Source organism: Elephantulus edwardii, unplaced genomic scaffold (assembly GCF_000299155.1).
Source record: "Elephantulus edwardii isolate Elephantulus edwardi_28Jun2011 unplaced genomic scaffold, EleEdw1.0 scaffold00015, whole genome shotgun sequence".
NCBI classification, from domain to species: Eukaryota; Metazoa; Chordata; class Mammalia; order Macroscelidea; family Macroscelididae; genus Elephantulus; species Elephantulus edwardii.
This window is the reverse complement of record NW_006399765.1, coordinates 18,143,601-18,162,610: the sequence shown is the minus strand read 5'-3', so window position 1 is coordinate 18,162,610 and position 19,010 is coordinate 18,143,601. Positions and strand designations below refer to the sequence as shown.

Genomic DNA, 19,010 nt, shown 5'->3' with positions numbered 1-19,010 from the left:
TCTTCTCCAGTACCACAGCTCAAAAGCATCAATTCTCCTTCTATCATCCCTAGTCATTGTCCAGCTCTCTGATGCATAGCAAGTAATTGCAAAGACTATGGCCTGGATCAGGTGCACCTAACAGACTAAAATACACACCAGGACATGATCCATCTTTTTGTGCTGATGAAATACATACCTTAGATTTACAGAAGCAACAGATTGGAATAAAAGGATGGCTAAACAAGACCACAAAACTACATACATTTCAGATCCAGACAGATAGGAGTTCAAATTCCCTTCTCCCACCCCACCCCACCCCCCTGTATTAGGTAGATCCTTGAATAAATGGCTTAACCTTTGTCTCAATGTTCTCATCTGTTAAATGGACATAATAATAGTACTTACCTCTTAGGTCATTAGATGACACATGGATATGGGCCCAGTGCAGTGGTAAGGCTCTTATTTCATAATGATTTGTTATTATTACTATTATACAAGCATGTCTGGAAATCCAGCCTCGTGGAGGTTTTTATTGAGTGCTTATTATAGATTTGTCCCTGCTGTAGGTGACCATGTATTTGGTGAAAAATTTCTCAGTGGAGGACAGTCACTGCTGTAACTATTATCACTACTATTTGCTTCTTACAAAGCTGGTGGGGCAGGTGGTGAAACCTCTTACCTTTGACTGATAGGAAGATGCGTTGGATGTTGGGTTCTTTCAAGTTGGCTCTAGGAAGTAGCACTGCTTCATGAGAATAGATTGCCTAGCCTTTGCGACCTCTTGGTTAGGAACAGAATGCTTAAACATTGCACCACCAGAAGGCTCCTAAAACCTACTGAACTGTTAAAGGATGGGAAGGGAATGTAACCTGCATTCCATTTTTTAAAGAAAATTTTATATTGGTTTGCTTACAACGTTCATCTACGTTGTCTTTCACGCTATCCTTCATTCACACCTGCATTCCATTGTATGCTCTCTCATCTCCTTTGCTACAGTCTCCCTGTCAAAGAAGGAAAGGACGATGGGAAAAGGATGTAACAGTGGCCTCTGATAGCAATGGCTTCCTTGGGGCAGACAGTGTAGGTCCCCCCTTCTCCACCCTATAACCTAGAACCTCATCTCATATGCTGCCCTCTTGAACTGCATTTGACATGTACAAAGTACTCAGAATGTATCTGATAAGTGAATGGCTAAATCTTACTTAAACTGAGACAACCCTGAGTAGGATCTTCAGATGCCAAAAGATGTCTCATTTGCCGTATCTCCAATCAATACACATTTCTAGTCCCATCCCTTGTACGAGTCCTCAGAGCATCTTGCTGGGGAAAATGAGGGGTAGGCAAAAACGAGGAAGACCCTCAACAAGATGTACTGGCCCAGTGACTACCACCGTGGGCTTGCACGTGACAGAGATTGTGAGAACGGTGCCGGATAGGGCAAGGTTGGGATTTGTTTTTCATAGTGTCTTTGAGCTGTAGTCACTATGGAACCTAACAACCTTTGTGCCAGGTTCTGCCCTCGCTTCTAGTTGTAAAAAGGTGAATGCGAATCCCCTGGCTCTTGAGGAACTCATGTGCACACGGGATGACCCTAGTGCCGTTCTCATCTACCCACTTGCTGCAGTTGTAACCACATAGTTATGCTGCCATCCGTGTCTTCTGCCCTAGGCTGGAAGGGCTCCAAGGCAAGAGCCCCCATCTGTCTTGCCCCTTGCTGTACCACCAGCCCTAGTCCAGGGCCCAGCTTGTATGTGTAGACTGACGGAATGGGTGAGCACCCTCCTGGGGTCAGTTGACTAGGGGCTAGTCGAGAGGTCTGTGCTGCACGAAGGAAGCAGGAGGGACCCGTGGAGGAATCCACACAGGTGTAAAGCACCTTCCTGCCGCTGACACCTTGCCTTTGCTCTCACCAGGCCCATGTTCAAGCCCCTTGGGAAGGATGGGAGGGTGGTGCTTCCCCTCCCTCAGGACGCTGGGTGGCCCGCAGCCCTCTCTATTTTAGCTCAGCCTGAGACTCTGTCCTTGGAGTTAAAAATAGCCAAGGATGGAAGTGCAAGGACATGCTGTCCTTCCCTGCCACTGAGCAGGGATTCTGCTACCTCTTCTCAAAGGGGGCTGTGGGCTGCAGGTTTGAAAAGCCAGCAACCTAAAGAATTATCCATTCCTGCCCCCTTGAGGACAAGCAAGCCTTGTGCTTCCCCAATCTGGCATGATTCCAAAGGAGCAATGGGATGTTACAACTGGAAGAGCTCTCCAGGTAGCCTGATAACCTGGCAGGGAGTCTGTGGCCCTCCAAGCCTGGGACCTTGACAGACATCAGCAATCAATCAAGGAGCTCTTTCCTGGGACCATGGCAGGCATCACTAATCAATCACCACACCCTTTTCAGCCAAATCAGATACCGTCTAAGAATTCTTAGTGCAAGATATTTTAGGCAACAGCTACCAGATTTGGCAAAAGAGAGAAAATCTGTCATCTCTAATTTAGTTCAGTCCTCTCATGTTGGGGATACTGAAACTCAGAGAGGGCAGAAACTTGTCTGATGTCACAAGGAAGTCAGTAGCCGAGGTGAGACCAGACCCTGAAGTTTTAACATCTTGCCAATATGTTCTTCCTCTTATCTCTGCTGCTCTTCTTTTGTATGAGAACCAAGGTTTGTAGCTCCAAAAAATAATGTTCAGCTCATCAGCTGTAAGCTCAAGAATTTTCTGCAACATACTATGTGTATGTACTGGCAAATAAAAAAATTTTTAAGGGAGCTCTGGTGGTCTAGTGGCAAGAAACTGTGCCTCAATCCTGAAGGCACATGGTTTGAATCCACCAGATGCTGTACTGGAGAAGGAAGGGCAATCTCCTCCTGTACAAGTCAGATCCAACTTGATGGTACACAACAAGGAAAAAAAAATCCCCTTCTATGGTGTGTACTGGTGCCAGGTGGCTTCAATTAGTCCCATCTGGTTCCAGCTCATTCTCCTGGGCCTATGAGAGTCTGAAGGGAGCTGACCTAGTATAGATTTAGGAAGTGGTGGTGGAGAGCCCGAGGCCCAGAAGATTTGACCTTGTGGGGCTAGGAGTAAAGAATCCCACCTTCCTAGTCTCTGTGTGCCCCCTGCATATTTCTATCCGTATGTCTTACTGGGGATATAAGTACTCTTGGGGATCTTGAAGATGTCATGCCAGTGGACCACATTGTAGCACCTGGGCCTTGTCTGACCTTTACAGCAGTGTTCATTTGCTGGCTGGTCCCTTGCTCAGCTGGAGCTTCTCTTGCTCCTAACAGAGTTCAGCTTTTGATGGAAGGAGGTTCTCTACCCCCATACTAATGGCTTCTTGACCCCCTTGAGTCAGTGTATATGGAGAAAACAGATAGATAAAGAGCTGATGGAAGAGATAGAGTTACCAGCTTGATTGAGATGTAATTCACATACCATACAATACACCCATTTAAAATGTACAGTGAGCAAACACCATCTGTCTGTAACCATTTAGGAGTGCATGCCAAAACCGTCTCCTTAGATAGGTGTACTATCCCTGAGTCACTGAATATCACATATTTGGCTTCATGTACATTTTGCTTTGAAGTAAAGTATTTCACAGATTCTGATTGTTGTGAAAAGATAAGAGACAAAAAAATGCTAATGTTATTGATGTCCAGCTTACAAAGTAAGTATGACTACGGAGGAGTCTAATGAAAACAATATACATGTCGGTGGCTTTAGTATAGCCACAGACTTGTGGAACCATCACACAGCCAATTTAGAACATTTTAATCTTCCCAAAAAGAGACCTCATACCCATCAGCAATCACTTTCCCCATTCTCCCCTTCCCCCAACCTTTGGCAACCATGTTTCTTCTTTCTATCTCGATTTGCCAGTTCTACACATCTCATAAAAAAGGAGCCATCCCATATGTGGTATTTTGTGACTAGCTGCTTTCACTTAAAAATACCCCCACAAATCAAACCCTCTGCCATCAAACCACTTCTGACTCATAATCATCCTATAGAACAGGGTAGTGTTGCCTCAGATGGTTTTTTAGGCTGTCATATTTATGGAAACAGACAGTTACGTCTTTACCCCTTGGGGCAGCTAGTGGATTTGAACCACCAACCTTTCAGCAGCTGGGTGCTGTAACCACTGTGCAGCCAGAGCTTGTATTCTTTCACACAGCATAATGTTTTCAAGGTTAATCTGTGCTGTAGCATGTACGTCTACTTCGTTCCTTTTTATATTTTAGTAAACTGGTCTGCTTCTTGGAGGCAAGGATTCTGAGGCTTCGTCTGACATACTTTGGACATGTTGTAAGTAGGGACCTGTCCTTGGAGAAAGACATCATGCTTGGGAGGGTGGAGGGACGGCGCAGGAGGGGAAGGCCCTCTATGAGGTGGATTGATTCACGGACTGGGGTGATCAGGATGGGTGTATCGGAGACAGTGCGATTGGCACAAGATAGAGCGGAGTTTAGGGCTGTTGTACATAGGGTCGCTATGAGTCGCAAGTGACTCGATGGCACATAACAACAACAACAACACAACAATAACAATACATGGTTGTGCCACAGTTTATCTGTTGCTCAGTTGATGGGCATTACGAATACAGCTAAAAACACTGGTGCATAAATTTTTATTGTGAGTTGTTAGATCCTGTCGAGTCGAGTATGACCCATGGAGACCTATGAACAACAGATCTGAACCCTGTTCTATCCTGTGCCATCCTCACAGTGCCTGACACACTGGAGCCCATTGTGGCCATCACCGTGTCAGTCCACCTGGTCTTGCTCTCATTTGCCAAGCCTCTACTTTTCCCAGTATGATGTCTCTCTCTAAGGAATAACCACTCCTAGCAACATGCCCAATGTAAGTGAGACGAAGTGAGAGGAGATTTCTTTTGAATTGTACTTACATCCTGAGTCTTCTGAGACTCAGAGTTAACACATTGTGTGTGGCAGGTAACCGAAAGTCAGCCATTAGACTCCACCAGGCATTCCTTTGGAAAGGACTCGATTGTTCCCTCTTATAAACTGTACAGCCTTGGAAACCTGTTAGAAGATTGTCTTGAGTGAGGATTGACTTGACAACAGTGGTTTGTTCCTGTTTTCACCTTTCACTTTCTATTATGAAAGCATTAAGAGTGGCTGTGATTTACAAGTGCCTTTATCTTGTCACGACAGTCATTGTGCATATGGTTATGTGGTTTCATTCAGCCGACACGAACCAAGATGAGCTATGTCACTGCCTTGGTAGAACAAGTCACGTGGTGGCTTGACGCATTTCTTATGGTCTGTACAGAGGGGGGGAGAGGGAAGGGGAGACCCCCTTCCAAGCCTTTGCTCTTTCCACACTATTAACCAGTCGCTACCAGATCAGCTGTGATTCATGACAGCCTCATGAGTGTCGGAGTAGAACTGGGGTCTTCAGTGGGGTAGTTTCTTTGAAGTAGATTTCCAGGTCTCTCTTCCGCATTACTGCTGGTGGACTTGGACATCCATGCATCTCACCAAGCGGCTGACTGTGTCAACCATTTGTACTGCCTAGCAACACCTTTAAATTATTAGCAGTCACTTTTCATGCTTTCTGTACATTTTAAAAACTGCAACATAACATTGAAAAAAGTGTGTTGGTTAGAAGAGCTCTCTTGTGGTTCAGTTCCTTCTATCCTATGATCCTTCTGCCGTGAGAATACTGTGTCCCAAGTGGGCTTGCTCCTTTATCCTGGATGAAAGGACGTGGAATGGAGCCTCAGTTGACCCACAAAGGACATTTACTATTAACAAGGATAACCTTGCACTACATCTCAGCGTGAGCCACTGAGACAGAAGCCCCTTGTTATGATAGCCTAGTAAACACCGAACTGATGTCAGGTCTATTTTCCCTGTCGTCTGAGGGAATTGAGGCTCAGGTACAGTGACTTAACTCAGAAGGTGGTGGTGGTGGTGGTGGGATGCTAACCCAAAGGTCAGCAGTTTGAATCCCAAACCCAAGTCTTCTCTCTCCAGAGTCTGTGCTATCAAGAGGATGGACGTGCGTGGGCTGTGCTTAGTGAATGATGAGTAATTCAGCGTGGATGGAACACCTGGTATGTGTGTGACGTCAGACGTATAGTAGAGGTTTGGGGCATATCCTGGAGCTGTGAATGCAGTCGCAAAGCTTCCCAGTGCCAGACTGGGGAGATGGACTCAGCCTTTTGCTCACAAACCAGTTTCTTCTAGAACTTTCTCATCCTGCTTTCTGTGCTGTTGGGAATGGTTTCCTGATAGGCAGCCACCCGTGGGGACTAGATATTGTCTTCCTCTGAGGTTCCCATTGGCCCCTCCTGTTAAGTGTAGACTCTCTTCTCCTTTCCCTAAGTACATTTGCTGTGCAACCAGCCTCTTGCCTTCTGTTTACACTCGGGTCCACATCTTTGCCTTCTCTCTGCTTGTTTTCCATTTTTCACTGTGGCCTGACGTTGTAGCTGCTCTGAAGATAGTGCTTGGCTCTCTAACGAAATCTAATACTATAAACGCAATCAACTCTGAGCTCATTATTGAAACAATTATTCTGACCATCCAGACCCTGCCTCTACCTCCTTTGTTTCACTGACTATCCCGTGTTCAGCCACAGAGCTCTGGTGGCATGTGGTTCGAATCCACCAGGTGCTCCATTGGAAAAGGAGGCAGTTTCCTGCCTCGGAGAACCTGCCGGAGGGTCAGTTGTGAGTCGCTTCTGACTTGATGGCACAGAACAAAAACAACAGCTACTGTAGTTACCGGTGTATGTCTCTGCCTTTAAAGTGTGTGTATTGTTACACTGAGTGCTGTCGGGTCAGTTCTGACGCGTAACAACCCTCCATCGGTTTTCCAAGGCTGCCAGTCTTTATGGAGGAAACTGTTCATTGTTTTCCTGTGGATTTAAACTATTGACCTTTCGGTTAGCAGTTCAATATATTCCACACTCCCACCTACTGTTATAATTTCTCTTCACTTGGCTTTCTATTCTGGTTGAGTGGGAGTTTCAGCAAAGCCGAGGCTTAATTTATCTCCGTGTCCTGTGTCTCCAGTAGAGGTCCTGGCACTGAGTAGCACTTAATAAGAATTTTTACAACAAATGATATTCATTTCCTGTTACCTCTCCCCACCTCTTTCTACTAATTATAAGTTCCTGGAGGACAGGGGAGGAGCCTTGGTGGTGTGGTGGGTTAAACGTTGGGCTGCTCACCAGAAGATGAGCAGTTTGAGCCCTCCAGCTCCTTCGCAGGGAAAGGATGAAGCCGTTTGCTCCCACGGGGACTAGTCGCTCAGAGACCCCTGGAGGGTTATCACGAGCTGGAATCATCTTGACAGCAGGACATTGTTATGAGTTGGAGGACGAAGACTGTCTTATTTATATCTCCAAGACCAAGAATAGCAGGACAGATGAAATTAACTTGGTAAATGTTTATTTTTATTGAATAAGTGCGAAGAAGATTTCCTTCTAGGGTAAGCCTTTTTTTAATTTTTTTTTTTAATCATTAGTTAGTGTACAGTGACTCTTCAAAATCTTTATAGCCGCCCCCCCTAGGGCTCTCCTGTGGTTGACATGTACCCTTTGTCTCCCATGCTCTCCTCATCTCATCTTTGAAGCTACCTGATCCACTCTCCAGTTCTCCTTTAAGTCTCTGTTAGGGTAAAGGTCTGAGAAATGCAACTCCCCTATAAGGATCCACGTGAGGCTGTCTGGTAACACTGCAGTTAAAACAACCTACTGCTAAGATCCAGGTTGGCGGTTCCAACCCTCCTCCCCAGCCGCTCTGGGAGAGTCTGCTTCTGTAAAGATCTGGGGCCTTGGAGACATCATACTCTTCCAAAGGGTCATTGTGAGTCGGAATCAACTCAATGGTGCTGGCTGGTGCCCTGTATAAAGCAGTCCAAAGGAGAAATTGCACTCCAGTTTGCATGTGAACCCAGATCACGCTGCCTCTTAAGCTTTACCGCACTGGGCAGGTTACTTAACCTCCCTGGACTTCAGCTTTGTCTAAGGTGGAGACGGTGTTCACCTGTGATGTGATTGGGAGGATTCAGTTAATGTACATTGAACTATAACCTAGTGTCTGGCTCTCTAAGTGGGAGTTCCTCTCTTTCTGTGCAATGATTCTTTAAGGATGTGATTTCTGACATCAGCAAACTGGTGGAGAGTGTGTGTGTGTGGGGGGAAGGGGATGGTGTGGAGTGGAGATGCCATGTAATCTGATATCTGAGCTTCCGCCCCTGTTCAGCACCACGGACAGTTCCTGCCAACCTGAATAGCATCTAATGGTGTCCTGTACTTCATTCATAGCTCTTGATGGCTTAGTCTATAGGGAGTTACCCAAAAATTGTGCCTCTCTGGCCATTCAAATTTTTTTTATTTTTTATTGTTTTGTGTGTGAGTGTACCGTCAAATCGGATCTGACTGGTACAGGAGGAGTTTGTCCCTCCGTCTCCAGTAGAGCATCTGGTGTGGCCATTCAAATTTTTAGCCACTCCTTAGAAGAAAGATGGACAATCTCCTCCTGTGGTATTTACAGCCTCAGAAACTCAGTTCCACCTCAATAGCAATGAGAGAATATTTAATAGCAATGGAGGGGCCTTGGTGACAGAGTAATTAAGTACTTGCCTTCTAAACAAAAGACTGATGGTTCAAAACCACCAGTCCACTGTGGAAGGAAGATGTAGCAATCTATTTCTGTGACAGTTATAACTTTGCAAACCTGATAAGGCCCTCCTACCCTGCCCCATAAGCCACTGTGAGTTGGAGTCAACTCAGTGACACAAGGTTTCAGAAGCTTTCAGTCGTAAGTCACAACTTCAGTATATGTACCACCATGGAGATAAAGCATAGTTTTGGTTCTCACTCACACCTTATTTTCAGAGATATTTAAGTGGAGAAGAGGCCTCTATGTAATAATGACTAGTTATGGCAGGTGATGTTAATGGGCAGTTGGCCACTGGTCCTTGAAAAGGTTAATAATAATAATAGCCAGCTTTTAGTGAATGTCTGCCATTCTGAGCTTTTTTCACTCTTCATTTTGTAGGTGCTCTCTACCCTGAATATTGTCACTTACAAATATTGAGTTTATGCAGTATAAAAATGAGCCAGAAAAGTATTAAATCACCACCCTTGACATCATCCTTCTTCCCAAAATATTCCTGTCTTGAGCCCTATTTCTTCTCAACATTGCTTCTGTCTGTAGGATAATCTAATGTGTTGACCTTACAGCCTACATCATACTTAACTGATTTTAAATGGCATTTCAAATTCATATCCTAAGATCCAGCAATTTCACTCAAATGCCCAAAACTCATACAAGAACGTTTTTAGCAGAGCTATTTGTAATATCTTCAAACTGGAAACTACCCACATGCTCTTCAACAAAAGAATGGTTGAGAATAATTTTGATGTATTCACACAATATAATACAATAAGGCAGTGAGAATGAATGAGCTGTAATGAAACAATAAACGTGGATTAATCTCACAAACATACCATTACATAAAAGTAGCCACACACTAAGGTCTCTACACTGATTCTCTCTATATACAAATAGAAAAGATCCCTAGTAGTGCAACAATTAAACACTCAGTGGCTAACCAAAAGGGTTGGTGGTTCAAACATATCAGTGGCTTCGCAGAAGAAATATCAAATGACCTGCTTCTGTAAAGATTACAGTGTAGACTGCCCTCTGGAGTAGTTGTACTCTGTCCAATGGGATTGCTATAAATTGGAACCAATTTGATAGCACCCAACAACAAGAGCAAAAATACAAGAAGGGCAAGATCAAACTATGGTGTTAGAAGTCAGGGAGGTCCTGTTATTTCTCCGTTTCTTGAGAGGGAGGAAACTAAGGCACTAAAAGGCTGTGTAATTCTCATGATGGGCCAGGTTTCCAGTCCGTGAAGTCAAGCTTCATTGCTCACCTTTTAACTACAAGGCTGTTCTGTATCTTGAAAATGCTTAGGAAATATTGGTGAATTGCTTTTGACTGTGAAAAGAAGCAGGTTGGAGATCAGGAGATCTGAATTTTAATACAACTATTACCAACTCCTGTCCTTTTTGGGTCCAGGTTGCCTTTTGACACAATGAAATTATTCCTTCCAGATGGGATCACTTTTGCTTTTGAAGCAATGAGCATTAATAGGGAGAGGACGGAAGGCATGGACCTTCAACCCAGAGTTTGTGCTTCCTGAACCTCTAGAAATGCAGCTAGAGGTAGCATCAAGGATGTGGAGGCCTCGGCGCCTAGATCAGCTTAGCCTTCAATTTCCAGATGGCTTTTCTTGAGACTTGAGCAGTGATTGGAGGCGTGCTAAGCAGAACAAAAGACAGTACTCTCCGGGGTATTTACCTTAAGGGGCAAGAAGAGTGGTTGTGGAAGCACTGAGCTAGTGGCCTTGGTGCTTTTTTAAACCTCCCGTTTAATATAATCTACTCACCATGTTGCAAAGAAGGACCAGTCCTTGGAGAGGGACATTATGCTTGGAAGGTTGGAGGGACGGTGAAAGAGAGGAAGACCCTGGATGAGATGGATTGACTCCGTGACTGGGGTTATGGGGGTAGGTGTTTCAGAGACAGTGAAATTGGCTCAAGATAGAGCAGGGTTCAGAGCTGTTGTACATAGGACCACTATGAGTCACAGGTGACTCGACAGCACATAACAACAACAGCAACAACTTATCTACTGAGTGGAGTAATCTGTGGAGGGTTATGCTGTAAAATCAAAGGCAAAGCCTCTTTGTTGGTTTGAATCTACCAGCAGTTCCATGGATGTACAGTCTCCTTCTATGCAGTTTACAGCTTCAGAAACCCATGGAGGGTGAGCTGTGGACTGATGCCAACTCGAAGAGAGAGACAGACAGAAAGATGGACTCACCTGAGTGAACCACTTAGAGAGTTGCTATTAGTTAGACACTAGTCAGTAACCTGTTTAGGAATTCTAGAGTCTAAGGACCCAGGCCGTGTCACTTAACCTCTCAGTATTGTGTTCCTTATCTGGACATCAAAACTAATAATGTCCATCCTCTTTAAAGTGTCAGACGGGAGGGGAGCTTTGGTGGCCTAGTGGCAAGGAGCTGCAACTACAATCCCAGAGGTGAACGGTTCAAATCTACCAGATGCTCTGCCGGGGAAGGAGGGACAATCTCCTCCTGTACCAGTCAGATCTGATTTGACGGTACACACACACAAAAATAATAAAATAAAAAAAAAATAAAGTGTCAGACGGAGAGAGGACTGTATTCCCTGCTTCCTCTGCTTTTGACTACCACCATCCTGGGACCTTCGGCAATCATAAGTAGACGATCATTTTCCCCACAGACCTGGGCTCATAGTCTGTCTCTTTTTTTTCTGATGTGAACCTTTGGCAAATCTTTTTGCACTACTCTCAGCATGTTTCCATATGATAAAATTTAGACAAAATATTTGTCTCTCAGGATTTTGTTGTTGTTGTTGTTGTTGTGTGCTGTTGAGTCTACTATGACTCATCGCAAACCCATGAGTAATAAGTAATAGCTCTGAAGCCTGCCCTGTCCTGTGCTATGCTCATTAACTCTGATAGACTCAAGACCATTGTTACAGTCACTGTGTCAGTCCATCTCGTTGAGAGTCTTTTTCTCTTACACTGACCCTCCACCTTTCCAAGTATGATATCCTTCTCCAAGAACTGGCCCCTCACAACAATATGGCCAAAGTGTATGAGATGGAGTTTCACCATCCTTGTCTCCAAGGAGCAATCTGGTTTTACCAGGACAGACCTGTTTATTCTCTAGGCAATTCATGGAATATTCTGTACTCTTGTCTAGAACCACAACTTAAAGGCATTGATGATTTTTCTGTGATCGTAAGTCATTGTCCAGCTTTCAGACACATAGCAGGTACTGGGCAATACCACGGCTTGAATTAGGTACACTGATTCACTGATTCACACTGACATCATTGCTGTTTTGTCTTCTGGAGAGGTCCTTACCAGTATATTTCCCAATGCAATTAATCTTTTCTTTACTGCTGGTACCAAGGGCACTGGTTGTGGATACAAGTAAGAGGAAATATTTGAACACTTCAATCTTTTCTTCATCATATCATGATGTTGCCTATTGGCCCTGTGGTGAGGATTTTTGTTTTCTTGATGTGCAGTCCATATTGAAACTTATAGTCCTTGATCTTCTGCAGAAAGCACTTTACATCCTCCTAACTTCCAGAAAGCAAGGTGGGTCATTTACGTAATGCAGATTGTTAATGCAGCTTCCTCCAATCCTGGTGTCACATTCTTTTTCATAATTTTCAGACTCTCAAATTATTTTAAATGAAAGACTAGTACTGACATTATATTTTATAATTTTAAAAAATTATTTTATTCCTTATGAAATCTGGAAGACAGTCCATTTTAAGATGATCCAACGGAATGTGGAGATTTTAAAACAATTATCGTTAATATTGTATGCAAGAAAAGTATTGCTGAAGATTGTTTAAAAATGGCTAGAACAGTATGTTCACAAAGAACTACCAGAAATTCATGTTGGATTTAGAAGAGGCCATTGCACCAGGGATATCATGGCTGATGTCTGATGGATCCTGGCTGAAAGCAGAGAATACCAAAAAGATGTCTATTTGCATTTTATGGACTATGCAGAGACATTTGTCTCTGTGTATCACAACAAATTATGGCTAACGCTGAGAAGAATGACAATCTCAGAGCACTTGGTTATGTAATGTGAAGTCTATACCTAGACCAAGAATCTGCTGTCTGAACAAAAAAGGGAACATTGCATGGTGTAAAAGCAAGAAGAGTGTGCATTAAAGCTGTATCCACTCTCCATACCTTTTCAGTCTGTATGCTGAGCAAGTAATTTGAGAAGCTGCATTATATAAAGAAGAATGTGGCATCAGGATTGGAGGAATATCATCAACAAGTGTATTATGTAGATATTGGAGCCTTGCTTGCTGAAACTGAGGAGGCTGGATAACATCTCAAGATCATAAGAATTAAAATCTTCATCACTGGGCCAATAGGCAACATCCTGATAGATGGAGAAAAGGGTAAAATTGTCTTGCTTGGATCCACAATCAGCATCTTGATACCAGCAGTCAACAAATCAAAAGACATGTTACATTGTAAAATCTGCTTTCGAGAACCTCTCTAAGGTGTTAAGGAGCAATGATGTCAATTAAGAGACAAAGATGTACCTGATCCAAGCCATGGTCTTTTAAATTATTTCTATGAATCTGAAAGTTATATTCATTAATAAAGATGACAGAAGAATTGAGTTATGATTCTGGAGAAGAGCACTGAATATCGACTGCCAAGAGAACAAACAAATATGTCTTGGAGAAAATGCAACTAGGGTGTTTTCTTGGAGTCAGGGATGGTGAAATTTCATCTCACATACTGTCATAAGGGGCCAGTCCTTGAAGAAAACATAGTGCTTGAAAAAGTGGAAGGTCAGCAAAAGAGAGAAAGACCATCAACAAGATGGAATGACACAGGACTGTAACAGTGGGCTCAAATATATCAGAGATGATGAGGTTGGCACAGGACAGGGCAACGACATTCCTTACGAATATTTGTTTTGAGGAAGAAAACCTATTAAACATATTCTCCATGGCTGAGTAAACCTTAGTTGTTTTCTTTCCCAGAGAATTACCATTTTTCTAGGGGACACATCTTAAGTAAAATAATTTAATCACAATTTTAGTGGTGACTCGGATTGCTTAGAGCTGTCCTTGGTGCTGAAAACACAAACGAGCTGTGTGCTTACATTGTCATCACAGATCCCAGTCAGGGAGACCAAGAATGATTCATGGTGCAATAGAACAGATAACTTCATAGAGGTAAAAGTCAGGGGACTCAAGGAAGACAGAACTCATATAGGGGATCCTGATGAGGGGAGGGCCTAGTCCCTTGGTGGTGCGAACAGTGTGAGCTTGACTATTAAATGGTGGTGATTCGAATTCACGCAGCAATTCCTGGAGACATGCTTCTGTGAATATTACAGCTGAGAAAAGCCCAAAGGTTAGCAGTTTGAATCCACCAGCTATTCTGTGACAGGAACAGGGGCAGCCTCTTAAGGGTTTCCAGTGTTAAACCCTGTTGGAGCATAGCTGTGATTCAGAGTCAATGTGACAGTAGCGGAGTTTGGCGTTGTTAACACTTGAGCCCTGGTGGCCTGGTGGGTTGCTTTCTGGACTACTAATCAGAAGTTCAGTGGCTCAGATCAACCAGCCACTCCACATTTAAAAGAAAAAAAAAGTTGGGTTATCTGCTCCTGTTAAGATTTGGAATCAGACATAACAGAGGGTCACCATGAGGCCAAGTTGACTGGGTGGCAGTAGGTTTGGCTTGGTTTTATGTTACATTTAATCCTCTAACAGCTTTAAGAGTTTGCTGTATTATCCCTTTTACATAGATAAGGAAAATGAAGTATATTGGGCTTGATAAAATATGTTATTGCTGATTGCCTTTGACTTGATTTCAATTCCTACCATGGACAACATGGAACAGACACAGCCTGTTCCTCCATCACCCTGACAGTGGATGCTGTGTTGATTCCCTCTGATACAGCCACTGTGTCAATACATCTTATCGAGAGCCTTCCTCTTTTTCATAGACATGCTGCCTTCTCCAGGAGCTGGCCCTTCCTGAAACAGGGCCAAAGTATGTGAGATAAACTCTCCCCAGCCTTGCTCCTAGGAAGCATTCTGGTTGTACTCCTTCCAAGACAGATTAGTTTCTTCTGGTGATGCAGATGGTTAAGTGCTGGCTTAACTACTAACCACGCCCAGGGTCTCTGCAGCAGAAAGACCTGACTACCTGCAGAGTGCAGCTTAGAAAGCCTTTGAGGGCAAGCCTCCCTTGTCATGTAGGGTCTCTGTGAGTAAAAATATCATCATGACAGTACCCAGCCACAGCATGACAACAACACATGCTGGTGTTGTGGTGAATAGTCCACCGTTTAGTCCTCTCAGCAGCCGCTGGGGTAGGTGCTGTCTGACTCCCAGGACATGCAGCTAGGAGCATTTGCAGCCAGGACTCTACCCTTGGGCCAGCCAATTGCAAAGCGCTGCCTGGGTGGTGAGCCAGAGCTGTTGTGAAGCTAGCAAAATACTTTGCAGGCTGCAAAATGCCACCATGATGCAAAGAACACCTCTCCATGCCGCCTCCTCCTCAGCTCCATGGGGATTGGATTGCTGTTATGCTTTGGCCCACCCTTTCCCGGGAGAAATGTGTCAGACCCTGGTGGGTAGAGACAGAGCGGTATGGGGCTCCAGAACTGGACACAGCAGGGAGGTACAAAGTCCAGGCAGGTATCCTGCAGGGTGCCTGGCTGTGGGCCTGTATCCCCAGTGGGGGATGTATTTATCACTATACACACCACTCTGTATGTGCACATGTGTGTGCATGTGTGTGCGTGTGTGTGTGTTTGTGTGTGTAGGAGTGTCTCTATAACTGTGAGTCTGTGTGAGCATGTGTGTATTTCTGTATCTTTTTCTGTGTTGCTGTGTCCGCTATCCACAGGGAAATAGAGATGGGAGAGAGAGAGAGAGAGAGAGAGAGAGAGAGAGAGAGAGGCTGCAGATACCAGCTAAAGAAGGAACACGTGGTAGCAAGAGGTGGAAATAGACACAGGGGCGCACAGCGCTCCCTCACATGCTCATAAGCATTCAGTATGACAGGCTCCGACAAATCCCGAGTGTTGGTTTCTCCATGTGTGTTCTTCAGAGGGTTGTGTAGACCTCTTAAGTATGTGCATCTCTGTGTGTGTGTGCGTGCCTCGTACACACTCTCTCTCTCACTCAGATACACCTCTCCATATAGCTTCAGAAACGCATAATGAGATAGATCCCTCAATCAAAGCAGATACAGATATGCAGACATATGTTCACACACTTGAACCCTCTGCATCTATATCCGTGTGTGTATATGTGTGTGTGTGTGTGTGTGCACATGCACGTGCGCGTGCATGTGTGTGTACGTGCACACACATTTTCTTTGTGTGTGTGGTCATCTCTCTTTCTGAATAACACAGTTGTTTCTGGAGATCTAGAAACATATGGGCACACTCCCTACGAAATGCATGGAACATCTGTGTGTGTGAGAGAGAGAGAGAGTCTAAAGTCTGAGATGAAGCAGGCACCGTTTTTGAGCTAGGGAGGAGAGAAGCCAGGAGAAGCCCAGTGGGCAGTGCTCTGACCTCGCTGTACCTCCTGGGACACAGGTGTAGCTCTCCTGCTCACCTGCAGAGCCCCACATGGGGGATCTAGCTGCTTCTACCCAATGGATCAAACAGCAAGTGTTCATGCAGCACCTGAGGGACACCCCTCACCCCCCAGACTCTGTCTGAGGCTCAGGAAAGACCCCCCTGCTCTTCTGTCTCCCACCTCTAGCCAGCTCACAGTCCCTCCACGGTGGGTGGGAGACACAGTGCCAACCTGCAGTCACTGGACAATGGAGAGAGCCCCCGCCCCCCACAGGGCTGGGTCCCAGCTCCCCTCCTGACAGCTCTCCATGCGAGTCCCCTCAACCTCCCCTCCTGACCGCTCTCCATGTGAGTCCCCTCAACCTCCCCTCCTGACCGCTCTCCATGCGAGTCCCCTCAACCTCCCCTCCTGACCGCTCTCCATGTGAGTCCCCTCATCCTCTGGGTGGTTCTTGTCCTCAGCGTGGAGGTGGTGAGAATGGTGTCCACCTCAGGGTGGCTGTGAGGACTGAGACAATTCTCAGGACTCTGCATCCATTGCCTCATTCATCCAGGTGCCTTTCCCATGGCGTTGCCCATTGAACGCCTGTAACCTGCAGTGATTGTCTGTGTGCTCCTTCAGTGATCAAAGCAAGCCCCAAGTCCTCATGGAGTGTACCTTATACATGCAGGAAACTAGTCAGGAAACCACTATCGTGTATAACATGCCAGGTGTCAGGAAGAAGAACAAAGCAGGTGTCAGAACAGAGAGTCACAGGACTGGTCACAGCAGACAACCATGGGGTGAGCTGCTGGGTGGCAGATGTCCTGGGGGAGGGAGTAGCAAGGACAAAGGGCACTTTATCCTCAGAAGAGCTCTGTTGTCCCCATTCTGCAGCAGAGGAAATGATGGCACAGAGAGGCTGAGTAATTTGTCCAGAGACCCAGAGCCAGTGAGGAGGAGAGCCAGGATTCGAACCCAGGCAGCTTGGTCTGAAGAGCAGTGGTTGGAGTCAGTAGTCCTCATGGTGGTGGACGTTTGCACTGTGTGAAGACGTTTTTTGGTTGCCACAGCTGCAGGCAGTGGACTGCCACCAGGCTTCTGGCAGGCAGAGGCAGGGATGCTGCTCCGTATCCTCCAGTGCCCAGGACCCAGGTGTCAGTGGTGCCCAGGTTGAGAAACGCTGGTCAAAATCCACGTAAAGTGCTTGGTAAGGAGTGTAACACATGGCATCCCACCCGCTGTCGTCCAGATGACTGACTCAGGACAGCCGCGTGTGTGTCGGGCTGATGCTGTGCTCCCAGGATGTTCGCTGAAGTCAAACATCAGGCCTTTCATCCAGGGCGACTCTGAACGGGTTCAATTCATAGAGCCCTGAGCTGTGCACCCCTGACACCTAATGTTGTTGCCGTCATGTACTATTCAAGTTGGAAGTTATTCAGAGCTGGCCTTCCAGTACGTTATCAGAAGCAGTAAATTACAGGGGAGAAGATGGCCCGTTTTTCTCCTGAGGAGCAGCTGGTGGGTTCGAACCACAAGCCTTTGGGTTCACAGCCCAGGTCCTTACCACTTGGCACCTTAGCACAGCCACCAGAGCTCCCTATGGGCACATAAGAGATACTCTATAAATAACAGCTTCGGAGGAGAGGAAGTTGGGCAAAGTTGTAGGTGGAAAATTAATTCAAGGAGAAGAAAATGAAAGTGTATGTAAAATGGCCTGTCATTTAACAAGAGAATGCGTGGTGGGTGGGCCTGAAGGGCAGGGCCCAGGACCTGGGCAGAGCTGCCCCTGAGGGCAGGTGCTGGGAAGCTGGGTGGTGCGAGGAGACTGAAGGTGAAGGTCTCGGGCTGCAGTCATTAGTCACAGAAATGCTAACCAGTCACCTCTTCTCTCTGTCCTCTCCGTCCCCACGTCTCTGTTCCCTCCCGCTCCACATCTCCATCTGCATCTCACCGGGTCTGTCTGCCCAGGAGACAGCCGGAGGCTGAAGGGGGCCATCCAGAGGAGCACGGAGACGGGCCTGGCGGTGGAGATGCCCAGCCGGACGCTGCGCCAGGCCAGCCATGAGTCCATCGAGGACAGCATGAACAGCTACGGCTCGGAGAGCAAGTGAGTGTGGGTTCTGCTGCCGCCTGCCAGTCGGCTGGGTGTAGGGTGAGGGGCACTGACGGCGCCCTCTTGGAGCCCGGGATCAGCTGTAAGCTGTGAGGACTTTGGCCCTGGGTCTCTGGCCCCACCCCCCTTAGTGAAAAGATAAGGAAACGGTGAAGCTCTGCAGGAGCGTGACTAGAGCCCAGACTCCAGTGCCTGGCTGCCTGGGTTCGAGTCCTGGCTCCACCACCTTGCAGCTGTGTTACCCTGGGCAAGTCATATCTCTAGACCTCAGTTTCCCTACCCATAAGATGGAGCTAATAGTACCTTCTTCCATTGTTAAGCTACGCTGTCAAGTTCACTTAAGACTTGTAGCGATCCCAAGAACATCAGTGCTGAACCACGTGCAATCCTGCTCTATCCTCACCATCTCTGATACGCTCAAATCCACTGTCACGGTGACTATGAATCCATCTTGAGAGGCTTGCTCGGTTTCTCTGGGCCTCCACCTTTCCCGGCGTGATGTGCCTTTCCACGGACTGATGCCTCCTAACAGCAGGCCCAAAGTGTAAGCGAACCAGCCTTGTCCCTGACGAGCCCCCTGGCTACACTGCCTACAGGACAGATGTGACTGTTGATTTGGGAGTCTCTCCTCCAGCAAAGAACGGAGGGCAGTGTCTTGTACATAAGAAGTGCTGTATGTCTGTGCTGATTAAGAAAGATAGTAGGCGCCTTGCCCAGGGTCTCAGGAAAGGAGAAGGGTTTTGTTA

At 46.0% G+C, this 19,010-nt stretch overlaps 1 protein-coding gene across 2 annotated transcripts in view; it reads left to right on the top strand.

Moving 5' to 3' along the window:
• RIMS4 (regulating synaptic membrane exocytosis 4) overlaps nt 1–19,010 on the top strand; it is a 64,009-nt gene that overhangs the window by 30,131 nt on the left and 14,868 nt on the right. For both annotated transcript variants that reach the window (XM_006881561.1, XM_006881562.1), the window contains one exon: nt 18,120–18,258. In XM_006881561.1, the coding sequence (XP_006881623.1) occupies nt 18,120–18,258 (139 nt within the window). The remainder of the gene's footprint in view (nt 1–18,119; nt 18,259–19,010) is intronic.